The sequence below is a fragment of the Pongo abelii genome, chromosome 6 (genome assembly GCF_028885655.2).
Source record: "Pongo abelii isolate AG06213 chromosome 6, NHGRI_mPonAbe1-v2.0_pri, whole genome shotgun sequence".
Classification (NCBI taxonomy): Eukaryota; Metazoa; Chordata; class Mammalia; order Primates; family Hominidae; genus Pongo; species Pongo abelii.
The window spans coordinates 120,435,475-120,458,958 of record NC_071991.2 but is presented as its reverse complement, the minus strand read 5'-3'; the positions used below and the strand labels follow the sequence as shown (position 1 = coordinate 120,458,958).

The 23,484-nt window shown below is 35.6% G+C and overlaps 1 protein-coding gene and 1 long non-coding RNA gene across 4 annotated transcripts in view; one reads left to right on the top strand and one right to left on the bottom strand.

The window, feature by feature from the left end:
- The window catches only part of SLC13A1 (solute carrier family 13 member 1), an 85,807-nt gene that overhangs the window by 59,464 nt on the left and 2,859 nt on the right, over positions 1-23,484 (top strand). For all 3 annotated transcript variants that reach the window (XM_024249322.2, XM_024249321.2, NM_001132935.1), the window contains 7 exon segments: positions 6,416-6,535; positions 11,448-11,546; positions 11,997-12,098; positions 15,207-15,313; positions 17,643-17,752; positions 21,635-21,796; positions 23,269-23,406. In XM_024249322.2, coding sequence (XP_024105090.2) covers positions 6,416-6,535; positions 11,448-11,546; positions 11,997-12,098; positions 15,207-15,313; positions 17,643-17,752; positions 21,635-21,796; positions 23,269-23,406 — 838 coding nt within the window.
- The window catches only part of LOC129060464 (uncharacterized), an 82,629-nt gene continuing 65,235 nt past the window's right edge, over positions 6,091-23,484 (bottom strand). Inside the window, exons 2-3 of the long non-coding RNA XR_008527219.1 lie at positions 18,113-18,169; positions 6,091-6,524 (exon numbers count right to left, since the gene is read on the bottom strand). This is a non-coding gene — a long non-coding RNA (uncharacterized LOC129060464). The remainder of the gene's footprint in view (positions 6,525-18,112; positions 18,170-23,484) is intronic.

Sequence of the window (23,484 nt, the reverse complement as noted above, 5' to 3'; positions counted from 1 at the left end):
TAGTAGAAGAAAATATTAGAGTAGAATTAAGTTAAATTGAAATAAAGAAAACAATACCAAAAAAATCAATGAAAACAAAAAGTTGTTTTTTAAAAAAGTTAAACAAAATTGGCAAATCTTTAGCCAGACTAAGAAAGCAAGAGAAAAGATCCAAATATGTAAAATCAGAGATGAAAAAGGAGTAATTATAGCTGATACTGCAGAAATTCAAAGGATCATTAGTAGTGACTATGAGCAGCTATATGCCAATAAATTAGAAAACCTAGAAGCAATGGACAAATTCCTAGACATGTACAATCTACCAAGACTGAACCATGAGGAAATCCAAAACCCGAACAAAATAATAACAAGTAATGAGATTGAAGCCATAATAAAATTCTTCCAGTAAAGAAAAGCCTGCGACCCAATGGCTTCACTGCTGAATCCTTCCAAATATTTAAAGGAGAAATAATGTCAATCCTACCCAAACTATTACAAAAATATAGGAGGGAATACTTTCAAAAGCTATGAGTCCAGTATTACCTTGGTACCAAAACCAGACAAAGACACATAAACAAAGGAAACTACAGAGAAATATTCCTTATGAATATTGACGCAAAAATCCTCAACAAAATACTAACAAACTGAATTCAACAAATACATTAAAAAGATCATTCATCATGGCCAAGTGGCATTTATCCCTGGGTTGCAAAGATGTGTCAACATATGCAAATAAATGAATGTAATAATACATCATAATAACAAAATGAAGGACCAAAACTATATGATCATTTTAATTTATGCTGAAAAAGCATTTCATAAAATTCAACATCCCTTCACAATAAAACCCTCAAAAAATTTGTAAAGAAGGAAAATACCTTAACTTTTTTTTTAAAAAAAAGAAGCTGTATATGACAGACAACAGACCCACAGCTAGTCTTATACTGGATGGGCAAAAAAACCAAAATGTTTTTCTCTAAGAGCTGCAGCATGAAAATGATGCCCACTTTCAACACTGTTATTCAACATAGTACTGGAAGTTCTAGCTAGAGCAATCAGACAAGAGAAAGTTAAAAAGTCACCCAAATTGGAAAGGAAAAAGTCAAAGTATCCTTGTTTGCAGATGATATGATCTTATATTTGGAAAAAAATTAAAGACTCCACCAAAAAACTGTTAGAACTGATAAACAAATTTAGTAAAGTTGCAGGATATAAAATCAACAAACAAAAATCAGTAGCATTTGTATATACCAACAGTGAATAATCAGAAAAAGAACTCAAAAAAGTAATTCCATTTATGACAGCCACAAATAAAACTAAGTGCCTAAGAATTAACTTAATGAAAGAAGTGATAGATCTCTGTAATATAAACTATGAAACATGGATGAAAGAAATTGAATAGGACACCAAAAATGGAAAGATATTCCATGTTCATGGATAAGAATCAGTATTATTAAAAGGTTCATACTACTCAAAGCAATCTACAGATTCAAGGAAATCCCTATGAAAATGCCAATGACATTCTTCACAGAAATAGAAAAAAAAATCCTAAAATTTATATGGAACCACAAAAGAACCAGAATAGCCAAAGCTATCTTTAGCAAAAAGATCAAAACTGTAAGAATCACATTACATGACTTCTAATTACACTGCAGAGCTATAGTAATCAAGACAGTATGGTACTTGTATAAAAACAGACACATAGACCAATGGAACAGAATAGAGAACCCAGAAGCAAATCCACACACCTACAATGAACTCATTTTTGACAAAGCTGTCAAGAATATACACTGGGGAAAAGGCAGTCTTTTCCATAAATGGTGCTGGGAACTCTGGATATCCATATGCAGAAGAATAAAACTAGGCCCTTATTTCTTGCCATAAACAAAAATGAAATCAAAATAAATTAAACACTTAAGCCTAAGACCTCAAACTATGAAACTACTACAAGAAAACATTGGTTAAACTCTCCACTACATGGGTCTGGGCAAAAATTTCTTGAATAATACCCCACAGGCCCAGGCAACCAAAGCAAAAATGGACAAATAGCATCACATCAAGTTAATAAGCTTCTGCACAGCAAAGGAAACAATCAACAACATGAATAGATAAATCCACGGAATGAGAGAAAATATTTGCAACTTTTCCATCTAACAAAGTATTAATAACCAAAATATATAAGGAACTCAAACAACTCTATATGGAAAAATCTAATAATACGATTAAAAATGGGCAAAATATTTGGATATTTCTCAAAAGAAGACATACAAATGGCAAACAGGCAGATGAAAAGGCATTCAACATCATTGATCATCAGAGAAATGTAAATCAAAACTACAAAGAGATATCATCTCACCCCAGGTAAAATGGCTTTTATCCAAAAGACAGGCAATAACAAATGCTGGTGGGGATGTAGAGAAAAGGAAACCCTCATACACTGTTGGTAGGAATGTAAATTATTAGTACAACCACTATGGAGAACAGTTTGGAAGTTCATCAAAAACTAAAATAAAGCTACCACGTGATTCAGCAATCCCACTGCAGGGTATATACCCAAAATAAAGAAAATCAGTATTTGGAAGGTATATCTGCACTCCCATGTTTGTTGCAATGCTGTGTATATTAATAATAGCCACGATTTGGATGCAACCCAAGTGCCCATCAACAGATGGATGAAGAAAATGTGGTACACATACACAACGGAATACTGTTTAGCCATAAAAAAGAATGAGATCCTGTCATTTGCAACAACATAAATGGAAGTGGAAGTCAGTATGTTAAGTGAAATAAACCAGGTACAGAAAGACATTACATGTTCTCAGTGATTTGTGGGATCTAAAATAAAAACAAATGAACTAATGGTGATAGACAGTAGAAGAATGGTGACCAAAGACTGGGAAGGATAATAGGGTGTGGGCTGAAAGGTGGGGATGGTTAATGGGTACAAAATTGGCAGAAAGAATGAATAAGACTCAGTATTTGATAGGACAACAGGGTGACTACACTTAATAATAATTTAATTGTACATTTAAAAATAACTAAAAGAGTATAATTGGATTATTTGTAACATAAAGGATAAATGCTTGGGGGGATGGATAACCCCATTTCTAAGACATGATTATTACACATTGAATGCCTGTATCAAAACATCTCATGTACCCCATACATATATACACCAACTATGTACCCACAAAAATTAAAAATTTTAAGAATTTTTTAAAAAAAGACTCCAGGCAAGGGTTAGCTGGGTTCCTGCTCAGGATCTTACCAGGCTGACAGCAGGGTGGCAACTGGGCCTGTAACCTAGATAGGGGCTCAGGGTATTCCTCCAAGCTTATTGACGTTGTCAGTAGAATTTTGTTCCTTGCAGTTTAATTACTGAGGTGTCCATTTTCTTGCTGGCTGTTGGCATGGGGTCACTCTCAGCTTCTAAAGGCTGCCTTCAGGCCCTGCCTTGCTACAGGGCCCCTTCCTCTGACAACAGGGCATTTGCTTCTTCAGGCCAGCAGGAAACTCTCTTTTAAGGGCTCACCTGATTAAGTCATGCCTACCCTGGATAGTTCGTGCTTTTGATTAACTCAGTTTCAATTGATACGGACTTTGATTACCTAAGCAAAATCCCTTCACTTTTTTCACTACACAACCTAATCACAGGAGTGATATCTCATCATATTCACAGATTCTATCCACACAGAAGAGGAGATCGTACAAGGCATGTACACCAGGAGGCAGGAATTTGGGGCATATCTTGGAACTCTGTCTACCACATCCTGAACATCACACGCTGTTTCCACTCTTGTTGCCGTCAATCCTGAGAATGCATCCAGAAGCCAATCTGTTTTATGTCAATTACTAATTAGATCATGTCACGTTACTAACTTACTACGTTCCAATTGGTCCTTATTGCATTTGTAATAAAATCCGCATACTTTCAGACTGGCTACAAGGTTATACATGATCTGATCCCTATTGACTACTTCTTTCATGTCACACTCACCTTCACTCACTACCCACAGCCACAGTGGCTTCCTGTCTCTCCACAAGTGTGACAAACTCATTCCTAACTCAAGGACTTTGTAATTGCTATTTCCTCTGTCTGGAATGCTGTTTCCCAGTTATTCACATGACTGGCTCCTTCTTGCTATTTAGGTCTCATCTAAAATGTTACCTTCTCTGATGACATTATGTAAAATTTCCCCCTTCCCCAATCACTTTTTATTACATTATTCTGTTTTGTTTCCTATTTTGTTATATGTTTACCTGTTTATTGCCTGTGTGCCCCACATCAACATAAACTTCGTGAGGGCCTGGACCAGGTCAATCTCATTCACCACTATGTCCCCAGTAGCTTGGAGAGCACCTGGCACTTGGTAGATACCAAACAGTGTTAGGTAAAAGAAAAGGATTTCATCAGAATTAAATGTCTTAGCATAGTTCATGATAGAAGAAATCTGTATTTGCTTTAGATGCATGTTTGACGTCTCTTCACTTGCAGGACATGAGAAAGAGTGGGACAAGGAACATCACAGCGAAAGAAAATCCTTAGAGTATGCCATATATTTCTTTATTTGTTCAAAATATTCACTCTAGGTATAAGGGTAAAGGTTATGATTATAGAGGCATAGTCCCATGTGGTTGTTTATATATTTCCATACTACTAAACTAAACTAAACAAAACAGCGAAGTTTAACTTTTTCAGGCTCTCAGTTTTCTAAAACTATTCCTCCAGGCAAAAATTCTGAAAAGCCCATCTTCAGTCAAATACATTTTGCAGGATTCTCTCCAGTGGGTAGAGAGAGCTCTGCATACTGATTTCAAGATATGAGCCACAGATGGTGAAAAGTGAAAATAGGCTTGAGGACATGGGTCTAAACCTAATCCAAGCAGCATTTGTGAGTGTGATTAGGTTGTACAGAATAACATAGGTCATCCTGTAATCCAAGTCTAATGTTAATGGGAAATCAGCTTTTCTCCCATTACTTTATTTTCCAATTGGAGACAACAAACATTTTTCAAAAATGAACAGTTTTCAATAGAGCCTCATGGATGTGATAAAGCATTTTTCCATTCATCACACTGCAAATTTTCTAACATCTTTAATTATCACTTGTCACTTTCTAATTGCATAAATATGTAAGCTAATATTTGGATCTCTTCAAGGTAGATAAAAGTTATCCTCCAGTTGCTAAAGATAATTCTAGGGCCTAGGGAGATTAGTAACTTTTCATAAGCTCAAAGAAAATTATAGAAAACCTTAGAAATCTAGACTTTTGAGGGCCCATTATTATTAGGAACCATCTTAAAGTAGAAAAAGAAACACTCTAAAGTGTATAAATTTGCTACATAGATATAACATGAAATATTTTATTACATGATTTTTAAATTACAAAGTATGATTAAAATAGAAAAAAATTGCAAATCTATATTTCTATAAAGTTCTACATATTTTATGACTTCAAACATTAAAGTATTAATGATGTTTTTATTACTTCTGTATATCTTTGTTTTTCAGATTTTCAAATTTATCTTTGTGTTATTGATTTTAGAAAAAAAGTAAAGACAACTGTTTCTCAAATTTCCTATTGTTTCTCCATAGTTATAAAATAAATAACTATATAAGAATTTATTTAGTATTAGACATTTTAGAACAATGAATGTGAGGTTACCAAAGAAACTGTGCTAGTGTCTGATCTTATGTTGTTGTTGTTGAGTTATTATGTGAGTTTAAAAGTTGAAAATAGGTAAGATAAAAAAGAAAAGTTGTTGATTTCTTCAGAACTTTTAATTATTTTTATCTGGCTCAGAGTTATTCCATTTGACAGTGTCCCAAAGCACCACCTGGTTCTAGGAAGAAAGAGCTACCATATACCTGGTTCGATGGTTGCTGTGCTTTGGGATAGAAGAAACAGAGGGGAAAACAGCCATGGGAGATGACCTAGGCTAGATCAGAGTCCTTTCATAGGGCCAAGAATTCCAGCCACCAAGGTGAAATGGGAACAGACATTCAGTCCCATTAATTTTCATCTGTTCCCAATTCTGCATATGTGTCTTTCCTTGTTCATATACTGATGATCTGAGTAGTGACAACAAAATGCACACACCTCATGAACACCCATTTCTTGTGCATTTAATACTCATTAAAGCCAAGCACTGCACTGGGTTTTTTCCACAAGCACTTCCTTAAAGATGAAATATAGAGAACAAAAATCAAAACACATCCACTCTTGCTTATATGGGATGCAGTGATAATTATGCAGTTCCAGAATCAAGACAGGAGACAAGGGGTAAAACTGCTCTACTTAATGATGAGTATATTCCAGGACTTCCTTCTTGGACAGCAACACAGGGAAGAGGTGGACTGCTGCTTCCCTGTGGCAGTCAGAAAGGATTCCACCTGTCTCTGCTTCCCCGAACACGTCTCCATGTTTTCACACAGACGCTATCCTGACTGTCGTTGCCTCAACTTTGGATCATGGTTTACGTTTTCCTTCCCGGCTGCTCTTATCATTCTACTCTTATCCTGGATCTGGCTTCAGTGGTTTTTCCTAGGATTCAAGTAAGTAAATATTTCATGTTAATAGGCTAAATAAAGGTGTCTAGGTTCCCAGTTCTTAGCTTCTTATCCGATGCTCTTTCCCCTATGCCATGCAGGCAACCTTTCTGCATTTTTGTTGCTCACAAAATTAATACACACATATACGTATTTTAAGGATAAGCTTGAATCTCATTTAAATAATACTGGCTGTGGAACAGTTAATTAAAGATTAGAAAGGGGCCAGATGCGGTGGCTCATGCCTGTAATCCCAGCACTTTGAAAGGCCAAGGTGGGAGGATTACTTGTGCAATCCTCTCTGAGTTCAAGAGCAGCCTGGACAATATGGCGAAACCCTGTCTCTACCAAAAACAAACAAACAAAAAACCAAAAAAAAAAAACCTCTCCCCTAAAAGGACCATCCAGGCATGGTGGTGTGCGCCTCTGGTCCCAGCTACTCAAGAGGCTGAGGTGGAAGGATTGCTTGAGCTTGCGGGGTGGAGGTTGCAGTGAGCTGAGATCACACCACTGAACTACAGCCTGGGCGACAGAGAACTGTTTCAAAAAATAAAATAAATAAAAATAAAGATTAGGGCCAGACACAGTGGCACACAACTGTAATCCTAGCACTTTGGGAGATCAAGGTGGTTGGATCACGTGATCAGGATATCGACACCATCCTGGTCAACATGGTGAAACCCCATCTCTACTAAAAAAATACAAAAAATAGCCAGGTGTTGTGGGTAGTCCCAGCTACTCAGGAGGCTGAGGAAGGAGAATTGCTTGAACCCGGGAGGCAGAGGTTGCAGTGAGCCGAGATTTCGCCATTGCATTCCAGCCTGGATGACAGAGCAAGACTCTGTCTCAAATAAATAAATAAATAAATAAAAATAAAGATTAGAAAACAAATCATCTAAGTGTCCTTTGAGTCCTAAGATGATAAGATATTGAAGGGCATAAATAACTCAATCTGATGTCCAACTTGTTAAAGGGGAATTTTAAGGTTTGGCCCTCCACTTGGTTTAATGTGGAGACTTCCTTGGGTTATCAAGCTACTTACACTGTGACATATAGGGCTTCCTGCATCATGCTAGCACCAAAATTGACATCCTTTTCAATATACCAAGTACAATAAAGATCTGAGGATGTTCTCTGTGGAAAGAATATTGTTTTAGGAATTACTAGACCAGGAATAAAATTCTGGCTTCTCAGAGGCCAGATAAGAGATCATTGCAAGTCCGGACCCATTCTCAGTCTCAGTGTCTTCAATTGTAAGATGATAGAATTTACCCAGAAAATCAGTAAGATCCCTTCCAAGGCTATAATTCTAACACATCTGGGCCTAAGTTGAACACATAGAAGTCAAAGTAAAAAAAAATATTGACCAATAAAGACCGACTGATGCCACTAAAATGTCAAATGCATGCATTCAAAGACAACTTCAACATATTATCTTGGCTGGGATCAAAGCTGGTAGTTCATAAGTACCAATGAGTTACATGACTTAGATGACAACTAGCATTTAAAATTATGAAGGGCTCCAGAGCAAAATCTAAAATGCAGCCTGTAATTTCTACTAGTTTAACAATACTCCTAAAAGAAAGGTGAAGTCGCTGTATATCAAATCTTGAGTATTTTTTTTTCCTGAAAAACAAAACAGCTCAAATTTATTTTTGTGGGGTTTTATTTAAATAATTTCAAGGACCTATGAATAAAACAGCATGTTATTCACCAAACCAGAGAGACTGAAGCCAGCTATGTGTACTTCCTTTGAAAAGTGAAATGCTTTGGGAGGCCAGGGGAATGGATCTCCTGAGGTCAGCAGTTAGAGACCAGCCTGGCCAGCATGGTGAAACCCCTTCTCTACTAAAAATACAAAAATTAGCTGGGCGTGGTGGCAGGTGCCTGTAATCACAGCTACTCAGGAGGCTGAGGCAGGAGAATCGCTTGAACCTGGGAGGCGGAGGTTGCAGTGAGCTGAGATCGCACCATTGCACTCCAGCCTGTGTGACAAGAGCAAAAGTCTGTCTCAAAAGAAAAGAAAAGGAAAGAAAAACGCTGAAATCAGATGTGGTTCCATGCCTGTGGCCATGGTTTCCATGCCTAGTAATATGAGGACTGACATTCTCCCCTCTTGATTCCTCTTTCTGCTTTTTCTCCAGAACTGCCATGGTTTTATTAGTAGTGAGAAGATGGTACTGATGATTAAAAAAATAATTCTATCCAGATTGTGGGAGCAGCATGTGGCAGTCCTCCTGCTGAAGCAAATGTGTAAAATGTCACTGACTTCAGCAGGTGGGCATCAATGGGGAGAGGCCAGCTCCATACTAAGTGCCCCTTTCAGGAAATCCAAGCCTTTGGGGACTATTCGATCGTGCAGGTAGCAATGCAGGATACAGGAGGTGGCAATCCCAAGTCAAAAGAGTCACAGGTTCTTCATTGCTATATTTAAAGACTTTATAAAATATATATGCAACCATTGTCATTATTTTAAAATGGCATACCATTTAAAAAGGAGAAATTAAGAAGATAAAAGGCAAATATATTGAAATGTGCTCTCAATGAGGAAAAAAAATCCCATGAAGTGCATACACTAGGCAAAGTCTGTAAATCATGATCAGTGGTATGTTTAAACAGTTCTCTTGGTGTCCACTATCTGTTAAACACTGCACAGATTCATGCTCCAGCTGATTTTTCAGTGTCCTTTTCTGTCTGCCAAGGTGTTTACCTCCAGAGATTTTAGATTGACAGACGGAAATTACCAGCCACTCCCCTGGCAAACTAGCATATATTCTGATTAGTATGTTGGGTATTAACACAGTTAACTCACCCATTATAAATGATCCCAACATACCTGAGAAGAGGAGCTCATCTGTCAGTGCCATTGAATTATTTAAATAGAGAGTTTGATGCATTGTCATAGGCTTTGTCAGTTCCTTTGTGAAGGCATTAACCTTCATTTGTAGCAATGCCAATTTGGCTTTCGACTTAACTATTTATTGTCTGCAACCAAAATGATAAACTACATATGCAATGTACTGGGTGGAAAATTGTTTCTAAGGAGACTCATCTCCTTCTTTACTATGATTTTCTCTTCTACAGATTGCTCTCTAGGTGGCGCATTAGTTTCTTATAATAGTAGTATTTATGTCATTACAAGGGGTAAAAGTTTGAGACTGGCACTAGTCAGTAATTTAACTGAGATTGTAAAAAGCAATTATTTCCTAATTGATCATAAATGTAGCACTGTCCATTCACTCATATTCAGGCATTGAGGTGTATGCATGAGGGTGATTATGAATGTATAGGCTTGCCCCAGATACTTTAGAGAAGAAAATGTCCTTTTTGTCTATACTCACACAAAATGTAAACTAACTGAGCTACTCATAAACATTCCAAGAGATAATCCATAAGAATCTAGCCATTTTCTCATTTAGTTCTTCCTCTGGAGGAACTTTTTTAAAAGTCTACATCTAGAACAGTATTTCACAAAAACTGTTCAGTTTTGAAGACACTGGACTTCAAGACAGAAAATTAGTAAGGAAGGAGGTCACTAAAACAAGCAGCTGAAACAATAAAAAGTGTCAGTTACTATTGGAAATAAACAGGAAGATTATGTTGTGGGTGCTATTAGGACATATGAGTAAAGAAACTTAAAGAAAAAAATGTAATAGAGTTTTACTTCTTTTTTAAATTTTATCTTAAGTTCCGTGATACATGTGCAGGATGTGCAGGTTTGTTAAATAGGCAAACGTGTGCCATGATGGTTTGTTGCACCTATCAACCCATCACCTAGGTATTAAGTCCCACATGCATTACCTGTTTATCTTGATGCTCTCCCTCCCTCCACACCCCTGACAGGCCCCAGTGTGTGTTGTTCTTCTCCCTGGGTCCATGTGTTCTCCTTGTTCAGCTCCCACTTATGAGTGAGAACATGTGGTGTTTGGTTTTCTGTTACTGTGTTAGTTTGCTGAGGATAATGACTTCCAGCTCCATCCATGGCCCTGCAAAGGACATGATCTCGTTCCTTGTTTTGGCTGCATAGTATTCCATTGTGTATATGTACCACATTTTCTTTATCCAGTCTATCATTGATGGGAATTTGGGTTGATTCCATGTCTTTGCTATTGTGAATAGTGCTGCAGTGAACACATGCATGCATGTATCATTATAACAGAATGATTTATATTCCTTTGGGTATATACCAAGTAATGGGATTGCTGGGTCAAATGGTATTTATGGTGAGTTTATTTTACTTCTAAGACTAGGCTTAGTTTAGTCTCTGACCATGATCAGTGCCTGCACTAGTGTAAAACTCAAGTTTAGCATACTTTGTGAAAATTGATGGATCTGACCCCAACTGTCTCATACATTTGCCAAAGTTACTATTGGATTGATGGGTCAAGTATTTACTGTGTATGTTCAGAGGTAGCAGTGTTCAGAGACAGCAGGCCAAAGAAAACATCTATGACCACCTCACTGTCCCTGCCCTCAAATAATTTAACTAGTGGGCTAAAACTTACATGTGTGGAACAATTAACAACCAAGATACCAATAAATACATTTTAAATATATAAGATCCAGTACATAATAAAATGTTAGTTAGAGATAAGTGGCACATGGCAAAATTCCAATGGTACAAAATAACTTGGAAAAAGGAAGAGATTGGTAAAGGATGTCATGGAAAATATGCAATGAAAATTGAACATGAAAAAGTGAGCAAACCAGGCAAAAACAGAAAAGACGGAAGACATTCAAAAAAGGAGGTGGAGGTAGAGGTGAAAAGCACAGATATCTGTTATTAACAGGGGGATTCATATTGCATGAAGGGAGATCCATATTGCATGAAGATGATGACACTTTGCAAAAAGATCTTCCTTACAGGGAGGTGGTAGTAAAAGAATTTCTTGCTTACAGGCTTAATTATTCTTTGCAGTTTTAAGGAGACGTTCAAATGTGGCAAAACCAAAATAGTCGAACAAAAAGCTTGTGCTGAGGTGATTAAGCAAGAATACCAAAAACTTGGGCCAATAAGGTAAGACACACATACACACACACACACACACACAGAGAGAGAGAGAGAGAGAGAGAGACAGAGAGAGAGAGAAGAGAGAGAGAAATGCTGTTTACACTGCAAGTAGCTGTTGAAAAGCAAACAAGTACATAATTGCTTGCAAGATATTTATGACACTTGATTAGGGCCCCAAATTTGCTAAGCTATGGAGATTATAGACTACAACTCAACATGATAAAACACATACCCTGTCTAACTAAAATTTGCCAGGTAAAATGAAAAGAAGCTGAGAGACCCCAAAGAGGAGTAAGGGCTTTTTCAAACTGCACTGATGCTCTCAAATTATTGACACATCTAGTTCTTACAGTGTTTAGTGTTCTGCTGAGATCATTCCTGACAATAGCTCAAGGAGTTTCTACAAATGTCCCGACTGAGAAAATAAGAAGTGATGCTGTTGGAATTTTTCCACAGGTATCAAGAAATTGTGACCTTGGTCCTCTTCATTATAATGGCTCTGCTATGGTTTAGTCGAGATCCTGGATTTGTTCCTGGTTGGTCTGCACTTTTTTCAGAGTAAGCTTTGAATGTTATGTTTGTCAGCCCTTCCTGTTTTATATTCTGCTTCTCTCCTATGTGGTTCCTGTAATTCTGAAAGATTGGATGAGATATTTTTCTTTCTTTCCCTTGAAAAGATATTTTAAATTCTAATCTTTTCAGAAAAAAAATATAAGGAATGAAATCTAGGATACGAGCACAGAAAGAATAACCATACTACTTACTCTGTTACTAAAAGGCAAAGTCCATTAGACAAAATTATTCCCATCCCTACAAAATTAGAAAGATAGTAGCAGAAAGGCTATGTTCTATGGTGGTTGGGAGCATAGATTTCAGATCCACACTGCTTGGGTTCCATTCCTGACTCATCCACTTACTTTGGACAAGTCACTTAATTCTCAGGGTCTTCATCTGTAAGATGGAGATAATTATAGCATTTACAATAGTGCTGGTCTTCTCCCTATAGGAAGTGCTATACTAATGTTATCATGTGAAATAAATACCACTCAATGCCTCTTAATAATCTGATATAAATTCATATTATGTGATTTTTACCCACTTTGTTTTTTAATTCTATGGAGGACTATTTGTTTGGTTTAGTATCTTGTCTTTTTTCTTCATTTATTTACATTTTTGCACTAGTTCACTACAAGTTCAGCCTAGCCTCCATTTCATAGATAAGGAATTTCTGAAGAAATAATAAGACTGATTTTAAAAGCTGATGCTAGAAGCTAGGTCAGTGTTAATTTTATATCTCAGTGTCTTATACACCAGTAATCAATTGCTGAGTTGTATGAAGTGAGGGGGAAGAGTATAGCATAATTTTCTAAATTAAGGACCATCCTACATGTCAATATAAATAATTTGGTTGTGAGATTTGTGTTCCCAATCTATCTTTCACTGAACTACTCTAATTTCTAAATTCAGCACATGTCTTACTTGGACTTCCTGTCTCACATCCCCCAGCAAAAAAAAAAAAAAAAAAAAAAAAAAAAAAAAAAATTGTATTTTGGGGTAGAAACCAAAATTGTTTAGGTCACATATATTTTGCCCACATAAAATAAAGAAATTCTTCCCTCCCTGAATCAGAACGTTCTGGTTTTATAGGCATTGTCAATGTTTCTAAAGGGTGCGAAGTCTGAGTCCAAATTCCTAATGACCACACAAGTCAATATGGTGGTGTGTTTTAAAGGATCAGCTTCATTTTTATAAACTTTTTGATTCCCTTAGAAATCAAACTTTTCATTTTGAGAGGTTTAGACATTCAGTTATTTAAATCAAGTTATTATGTAATATTTAATTAATACTTTGTGGTTTTGTGGTAGGATCTACATCAACATAAAAAATACTTCCCCCTTTTAAAATCCAACTTCTGTCATCCTAGACAGGGACAGTCTTTATCTAAACACCAGTGCGTAAGAATTAAATGAAATCAGAGATAGGTAATAAAGCCCAGGCAGAAATCCCAATAGGAAATTCAATATAATCAGCTTCTAATTTCTGTTTCTTATGGGAGGAAACAGGAGATGTTTTGTTTGTAGCAGGAAAGCAGTGTATTGGCTATGAGCAGGCACTCATGCCACCTACAATTCTGAGAGAAAACAATAAGAAAGGAACAAAGGTTTGAGAGAGGATGGGATTTTAAAATGTAAGTCTAATTGGCAAACCCAAAACAAATAAAATTTATATAAACTTAATAGTTTTTAATACTGAGACAACCTAACTGCATTCCTGAGAAACTAAATATAAGTTATAATATGATAAGAATAGTTTTTAAAGTACTTAGAAAAGAAATTATTTCAGTATTTATGCCTTGATTTAATTTAATGTATATATTTTGTAGGACATATTTGTTATGTATAGTTTCAGGCATTAAGAATTTCTAAAGCTAACATGATATATCAAGATTTATAGCTACCACCTAATGTTTTCATTCCATCTGTTTGTACCTGGACTGAATTCAATGTGTCTTTTTATATAAAACAAAATCTGGTTACATGATGCCTGGCCCAATTTGCCAAAAAATCCAACCAAAAATTATAACTGAAATAAAAGAAATAAGGTATAATAAAATTATAAATATCGGTCCAGTTTGTAAGATAAATTATGGTAAGGTAGATTTTTAACTAGGAATGAAAGAAAATGTGTCTATACTTAAAGAAAGTAGACTGTTTTAAAAATTGCTAGATTGAGAAAGATAACGGCATTTCTTTGGCTTTTTAGATTTTTCAAGTAAATTATAGAAGTAGAGAAGTTGCAAGATAGTCAAAGAATCTTTAGCATGGTACATATTTCTTCTCAGGCTACAGAAATGCACTAGTTAATATTGCTGACTTTTAAAACTAAATGCTAATTATTAATGCCTATTTCAGTTATATCTGGTCTCCAGATTCTTTCCTGTTGAGGCTTCTGGGAACCTGTCTTATTTGCTACAATGGTCTGGTGATTCTAAGACCTGAATCAGTCTTAATTTATACGGTGATCATTTGTGAGCATTGGCTAAACCACTCCAACAATTAGTATTCTTGATTGAATTCCATGGGGTGCAAAGCATTAAGTAGGTTGCTTTCATTTGTATGATATGGTTAGAGCCTATAAACACAGAAGCAGGTGTGATATCTCAGAAAACAGATCAATTCCTTTTCACAATTTATAGAAGAGCTTTAGAGGAACAAAGAAACATCGTGCCTTGCCACAATTTAATAGAAGGATGTTATAAATCAATTATACGGGGCTTTCCTTGCTCTAGTAATGTTTCAACTTCAAATCTCGATCAATATTATTAAATTAAATAATTCAAAGAAGAAATCGTTTAACAAATCTGTAAGCTTATCTAAAAGGGAAATTTGCCACTTTGGCCTAGTATGTCAGCATGTGTATACGTGGTATTGAAAATAAGACAAGATATATGGGAACAATAGGACTATGGTCTGAGATTATTGTTTTTAGTGTTATGTCATTTAATTGGGAATCCATATATTTTAGGGCAGATTATTGAGAATAAATAACCTACACCACCTACTACTGATAATAACCTACTACTGATATGTTATTAACAAAACTGGTGTTTTAGCTCATTTAAGTTCTTGAGGCTGTTTTTAATACATGTATTTGTCCCTTTTACAGGTACCCTGGTTTTGCTACAGATTCAACTGTTGCTTTACTTATAGGGCTGCTATTCTTTCTTATCCCAGCTAAGAGACTGACTGAAACTACACCTACAGGAGAAATTGGTTGAGTATCACTTATAATTCTGCATAAATTTAACAGAAGAGCAAAAATTACAAAATTCCATTGGTTTCGCTTGGCACCTAGAGCAGAAAGAAAGTCTATGCTGGCAGAATCCCTGGCCTAGCATGCCCTATTTGAAAACTGCAATGCTGTCTTCAAGCCAGCACATCTTCCACCTGCAAGAGAGATCGTCTTACTTTGCAGAAGTGAGAAGTAGATTTCCTTTTGTATCATGGCTAGGGCTCTGCTACAAGTGATACTATTTGACCCATGGTAAACTCACTTCAAAATTAATCTTACTATTGGCAAACATAGGAAAAAGAACTTGGAAGACATTGCTTCATTATGATACCTTGGTAATAAATGCAGAGGATCTAAAAAGGTGATGAATTTCAAGAGAAAGAGTATTTACATTCTCAAAGTAGTTCTGGAACAAAAGCTAAATCAACCTCACATAGCCATATCCTAGGATCACAGCTGAAATAAAAGGGCCAGATGTGTGGCTCACACCTGTAATCACAGCACTTTGGGAGACTGAGGCAGGAGGATCACTTGAGGCCAGTAGTTTGAAACAAGCCTTAGCAGCATGGTGAGACCCCAGCTCTATCAAAAAATTTAAAAAATTAGCCAGGTGTGGTGGCCAATCTGGAGGCCAACGCAGGAGGATCACTTGAGCCCAGGAGTTGGAGGCTGTAGTGGGCAATGATTGTGCCACTGCCCTGGGCAACAGAGGGAGACTCAGTCTCTAAAAATGATGATAGTAATAAAAATAAAGAAAAGGTATTCTGCGACAGCATTCATTGTATTTACAACACATGAACAAAGAAGTGTGCACATTTGCCTGAGCATACCATCCTCTCAACACACACACACACACACACACACTTTTTAAACACAAGATTCATCCATATCTTTGCTTTACAACACAGCATGTTTTGAGTAGTCAGATTCCTATCTTGTCAATGTGGGACAACTAATTTGTAATTGTCTGGAAATTAACTAGTAGACTTGTGGTTTTGTTTGTTTGTTTGTTCTTATGAGGATGGAACTGGGATTTATGTAGTTGTGTTGGCCCACTTGACTCTTGTCAGAATCTATAAATGACTAATGTATCAGATTTCCAGGACACATGTGACCAGCACAGCATACAAACAAATGTATTTTGTTTTTCACTTGAGATTAGAATATCTCCATGTGTGTTAAAGAGGTGATGCAATATGGAGCATTGATTCCTATGGGACCCCAAGGACTCTGATCATTGCAGTCAAAGCCCTGAGGTCTGGCAGTGGCGAGTACTGAGGAATCCACGTTTGGATTTAGCTTCCCTGGTTTCCACATCTGAATTCCCTCCCTTAGAAAGAGCCTTGCTCCTACCCACCTTTCTCTCTCCCCTCATTCTTCAAAACCTCTTCTCCCTGCTAAAGTCATTCATACAAGGCTTAAAAATGACAAATAATATATAATATGTTAAATTTTAAATAAGAAGTACATTTCAGAGATGTTTACATTTTAACAAGATATATGACCTTAAAGTAAGAAACCTGGTGACATAATTTCAGTTATCAGTGAGGATGGGTTTGGTTTGGATTTGGGGGAAGATGATTGGAAGGAAGCTTATTAGTAAACTTAAAATCTTACCATATAGAAGGCTGCCTGTTATACACATGTTAAATGGGCAAAATATGTCTCCAAATGAACTTATTTATCAACAAAGCAATGGAGAGAACAGAAGCCAAATATAAAGAGAAATCTTTATGATAATCCTTTTATAAGCACTTTAAGGACCTCACAAATAATACTTTATTTAATCTGAATCTTGAATTATTTTTAAACTGAAATCTTGGTGAATCTATCATGATCCTCCTTATGACTTAAAAACTTATAAAATGTTCAAATATTAATGGATAATAATTAAAATGCTACAAGATGCTCTTGGAACCAATGGAATATTATGGACATTTTGCATAGCAAAGAATATTATAGTCTAATGCACTGTGCTATTCACAGTTGGCAAAGATGTTAGTGGAATATAAATGAATGAGTGAGTGAATGAATGAGTACCATTATAAGTGACAATGTTATAATTTATTGAAATATATTCTATAATATTACCTAAAGGATTTTTTTAAGTTACGGAGTTTTCTCTTTCTTATAGTAGAATGTTCCACCTAGTCCAGGTGGAAATTACTCAAACTCCAGATTAATTCCCCTCTTTAAAAACAATGTAGGAATATTACAAACTTCCTGTAAGATGGCTACGTAGGATGCTGAAGCAAATGTCATATTGTAATATTTTAAGCAATGTGTAACTGTAGGATTTTTGTTTTGCAGTTGCTTTTGATTACTCTCCACTGATTACTTGGAAAGAATTCCAGTCATTCATGCCCTGGGACATAGCCATTCTTGTTGGTGGAGGGTTTGCCCTGGCAGATGGTTGTGAGGTAATACTCTGTGTGTAAGATATTTAACAATTAACTAGACTGTTCAAAAGAAGAGCACAGAGACATTCAATGTTTGGGCATATTCAATTTCACTCTGTCATTTTAATGTTGCAAATTTTGCTAGCTATGCAGTGAATATACCACACAAATGAGGTGAGTTCAGAGTTCAAGAAATGTTACAGGCTGCAAGCATAAAACATGTAGTTTTTATGGTGCTCCAGAATGTCAAAAGAAATAATACAAAAAAGATTAAAATGTTTAATTCATGAAATAGTATTAGAAGACTGGTAAGGAAAAATGTATATGAAAATATGTAAAGTGACTCCTAGTGAAATAAACTTTGTTTGCTTATGCCTTTACCTTATTTCATTATGAATTTGAGTAGCTCTTGGACTTCATTATATCATGATGCTACTGCTGATAAAAAAAAGAGAATGAGAAATAATATTAGCATTAAAGATAATTAGTAAATGTTTATTGAATAAAGTCTGGAGAAAAATTCACATAACCCTTTCTAACATTATATATGTCTAATCTTAGGAAGAAATAAAAACACCACGAGATGTTGATTGACTTTATTTGACTTGTCTATCCAGTTGATATAAAGCAACAGTTTGGGGAGGCCCTCATCCCTTGTAATTGCCCTGGTCTTTGTAGAGTTGTTGGAAGAAAATTATCTTCTCCCAAAATTCCATGAAAATTAATTACTCCTAGATTAATTAAAAACCACTCATTCTGGTTTTCATAGACTTATTTGAAATATTCAAAGCTTATGGCTCTTCCATTTCCTTACTCAGTCATCAAATTGAACAGGATGGTGAGAGAGGTGTCATGTTCAGCCCTTTGGCTTCCAGGAGGTTAAATTTCTATACTTCTCAAGACAAACCACTGTCTCTTCTCTTCTTGATAACTTATTGGAAGATACTCCTTTGCTTCTAACTTTATTGACAATTTTTCTGCACAGAATTATGTGTCTGGATTGGATGCTAGACACTCAAAGTGATTTTGAAAGCATCAGCCAGACCCTAGCATACAAAATCTGAGGAAATGAAAAGGTGTGGACTCAGCCTGATGCACAAGGTTCTCTCAGTAGAATAATTTGGGAACACAGAGAGGGAGGTCTAGTTTGCTATAAAAATCTCAATATACAGAGCCAAATGTCTACAGGATACCCAGAATAACTCTACCTCTAAGTGGACAGATTGAAGCCATGAGCTTCAAGAGTATGGCTGTGGACAAATATGCCCCTAAAAACTGGACTGTAAAAAATTTAGAGGCAATTAATTTTCAACACTTTTCTTTCAAATTGTAGTCTGGCAATGTCCAGAACCAGATAATCTTTCTAGTTGGGAACAGAACAGTGAAACAGCAACTACTATGGAATTCACCTCATTGCAATTACTTTTCTCTTAAATGCCCCTGGGTTTTTGTTTTAACATGATTTCTCTCTCATGAGCAGATAGATAGTTTCAAATTCTTATCAGTGAATATCTCCTCTTCAATTTTCATACGTTCTTAAAATTTTCTCTCCTAGGTTAAACATGCAGGATTTATTTTTTATTTCAGATATCCATTAAAATTGCAATAACAACAAAAACATGTCAATCCATAAAGACAAAGACTATATGACAGAGACAAGAAGAGGCAAGAAATGTTGATCACATTTAGAACATGGAAAGAGGATATTTGAGAGGAACTGACTTTGTACAAATAGAAAAATAGTAAAATATGAAACATACAGGCTGGCAAAATGAAGAGCCAACAAGAAACATGCTGGTTATCCGTAGCATCCTGGCAGACCTCAGGAACTGGAGGCAGCGAATAACTCTGAAAGCCACAGTAAAAGCCAGAGCTGAATATGGAGGATGGTTTAAAAAGTGTATAAGGATCTATGGGCTTCCCAGATGCTTTCCCCAGTCCTGCTGTTGTTCTCTGTCCTCCCTGATAGAAAATTGAGATTTACTTTGTAGCAAAATTGAGCCAATGAGACACTGGCTCACAAAGAGATAAGAACATTAGAACATCAATCCAAAATGTTCAACAGTCAACTAATAGGCATTTCAGAAAAAAGAGAAACAAATAGAAAGGAAGAACATTTCCACAAAATAACACAAGAAATTTCTTAGAGCTAGAGACTTTGAGATTCTGGACTGAGAGAGCTACTGAGTACCCAATACCAAAGCACTTTATGTAGAATTTTGGAACCGTGGGGATGAAGATATGATTTCAGTGGCCTACAGGTAGGGGAAACAGTATGTAGTATAATCATTTCCACATCTAATTAGACATAGATAAAACCTATTCTTAAAGTATACCTATTCTAGGATTAATTTGTGTCAATGTGACTAAAATGGTGGATAATCTTTTTCTACCTAAAAGTCATAAGGAAAAACAAGCAGACAAACAAAAATACAAGCCAAAACCACAGATGATATCTGGTACTCACATCTAGGAATTTCTGTGCCAGCTTTTGATCTGAGGGTATACTGCTTGTAATTAGAGTATTTCTCATGCCACTTCTAGTTGTCATAAAGATTCATACATGCAATAGCTCACAGAAATTTCACAAAAGGAGGATTTTCCCTTCCATGTGGGGGAGAAACACAGAACAACATCCTTGCTAATTGAGTATAGCCAGTTTTTCTGCACTATGTATAATGAATCAAAGAGCAGAATATGATCAGGCTTCTAAAGAATCCAACTGGAAACCACAGGAAATGGAGTAATGGCTTAGAAGTGTGGAGTTATAATCATTTTGAACCTAGAATTCTACAAATGCAAAACAGTAAGAACAGAGGGAACAGAAAAGAAAAAGGTTTTCAGGCATGCAAAGACTCTTATACCAATTCTCAGGAAGTTATAGAAGGAAGTGCTCCCCCAATGCACAAGAGTAGATTAAAAAATGATTCCCACAAAGTGGGGAGGAGAAGGAACATCATAATATAATAGTAAAGAGGGATCCTAGAACAACAACAGTTGAATAGATTTAAAGAGAAACTAAGCCAAACGGAGCAGGAGGAGGAAATATTCCAGAATAGATATTTCTATGAGGGAACATGAAAAGACACCAATTACCTGATATGTTCATCTATTTGTGGGGAGTTTTTTAGTTTTAATTTCAGATGAATTAGTGATAGGTACTTGGAAAACTAAGCAAACAAAATAATGAGATAATTATTCCTTGTGGGGAAGGGAGAGTAAATGCACTGACAGTATGCTAAGTGGTGTAGCTATGAACAATATTTATTTAATCATAGTGGTAAACATTAAATATTGATTTAACCAAAAATGTTAATATATGAGTGTGGGGGAATGAAGAAACAAAAAATATATGTTTGGTAGATGGTAGATGGTGTAAGAGAGCTGAATTATCATGTACCATATTAGAAAGTCAGTAAATAATGTCTAAATTTTAAAAGTAAGCAAAAATCATAATTAAAATATTATTTTAAAAGGTAACTATAAATACCTAAATATAGGTAGCTATAAGTGGCTAATAAGGTTTGAAAGTTGTTGCCTCTGCAGAATATAACTTAGGAATAGACATAGGTGTATCAGAAGGGCTGCTCTTCTCTTAAAGCCCTCTATATGATCTATTAAAATATCCACATATATAAATTAGATAAAATTAAAATGTAATTGAAAAAAGTGGGAATACATTTCAAACTTTCTAAACCATCTTCCTAGTGTTAAAATAAGACTAAGCAATAGCTCCTTCCTACCAAAGCCACCCAGACCTACCAAACCACAGAAAAAAGAGAGATTAAAATTATATTTTAGAAAGTGAGTTTTCAAAGGAAATAATGTTTTTTTACGGATTTTATTGTGTCTGATTACAAAGAATTATTCATGAGTAACAAATATTGCAAATTTGTTTTTTAGGAGTCTGGATTATCTAAGTGGATAGGAAATAAATTATCTCCTCTGGGTTCATTACCAATATGGCTAATAATTCTGATATCTTCTTTGATGGTCACATCTTTAACTGAGGTAGCCAGCAATCCAGCTACCATTACAGTTGTTCTCCCAATATTATCTCCATTGGTGAGTATCTCATTTATCCCATTTTTACTCTTCATTGAGAGCAGTACTCTGCTTTGGAATGCAGGTTCTCATGTTGTGGTATGGAATCTTTTTTGGTCTAAATGGGCCTCCTGTAAGTAACTTATAGGGTGGTCTTTATTTGTATTAATGCTTTCAGGGGACCTTCACTCTAGGTAACTGTTTTTAAGTTTTCATGTTCAAGCAGCATGATCTTAAGTGAACAACTTACTTTTTCTCAGTCCAGCTTTTTCCTTTATAAATAAGAGAGAGGGTCAGACTAGATCCATTTCAGATATAAGACTTGGAATTCAGTGTTTGCTGGTAACTTTAGTATTTAGATGTCTACCGCTGACACTTTTGCCTCTCGAACATTGTTCCTAAATCTCTGAGAAGTGGTTCATATAAGTGATTTGCAAATGAATGAAAAACTAGGCTCACACTTCAGGCTTCAGGCTTAAATATCTTAGACACTGTTTTCTACTGCCCAGGGAAGAATTTTTAAAAAGTAAGTGGGTTTGCTAAGAGAGAGAAGGAAAGAATCTCTTTTCTGCTTTTCTCAATCTAGGTAGCAATTACAAGAAACAGATTTAAGTAAAATGTTTTTCTTATTGGGATGGATTGGTTTGGTGAAAGGAAAGCACTTTAAGAAGGATTGTCTTTCTGGAATTATGCTGCTACAAGCTCAAAGGGCATATGTTGGTGTTCGTAAGCTGCTGATTGAAAGTAGAAAAAATGTAGGCTGTGTATATTGGTACAATATCATTTTGTGTTGTTTTCTGCTTTTTTAAAATTTCTCAACATGGAACAGTTAGAAAATTATGTGTTGATTTAAGAATAGTAGTAACTCTTCTTATGTGATGATCCCTAAGCAAATCTTAAATTGCATATATCACAGAGGCAGTAAAGTTATTAGTGTAATGAGAAGTGCTGGAGCCAAAGGGACTTGAAAACCTACCTGAGCTCTGTTGCTCACCAGCTGCATGCTCGGACAAGTTACTTTAGCCTCTCTGGGCCTCCGTTTCCTTATGTTATTTGAGGTTATAGTAGCCATCTCAAAAGATCATTGTAAAAATTCAATATATATATATAAATATGTGACATTTGTTATATATTATAAACTATATGATGTGTAAATATATGAATATATACATACATGTAAATATTTAGCACAGCTCCTAGCAATATATAAGTAATAAATGGTTGCTGTTTTCAGTTTCTGGAATAAATAATATTTTATTTTCTAAATGAACTGGACTGTAATGTTTAAGTGGGCATCCATAACTGTATAAATAACAAGAGGATGAGACATTTTCTTAAAAATATTCTTCAAGTTATAACTGTAATCATGTATATAATTTTATGTCATTAGGTTCCAACCTGCTTCTGGGAAGGCTTATTATAATACATTTTTTTTTATGTTTGGTGTCTACTTTCAAAATTTTACTTAGACTCCTTTTTATCTCTTACAACAGGCTGAAGCCATTCATGTGAACCCTCTTTATATTCTGATACCTTCTACTCTGTGTACTTCGTTTGCATTCCTCCTACCAGTAGCAAATCCACCCAATGCTATTGTCTTTTCATATGGTCATCTGAAAGTCATTGACATGGTGAGTTAGCTGAAAAAATACTATCAGATCCAATATACATCTTGCTATGTGCCATGTCTTGAATTATCTTCCCTTTTA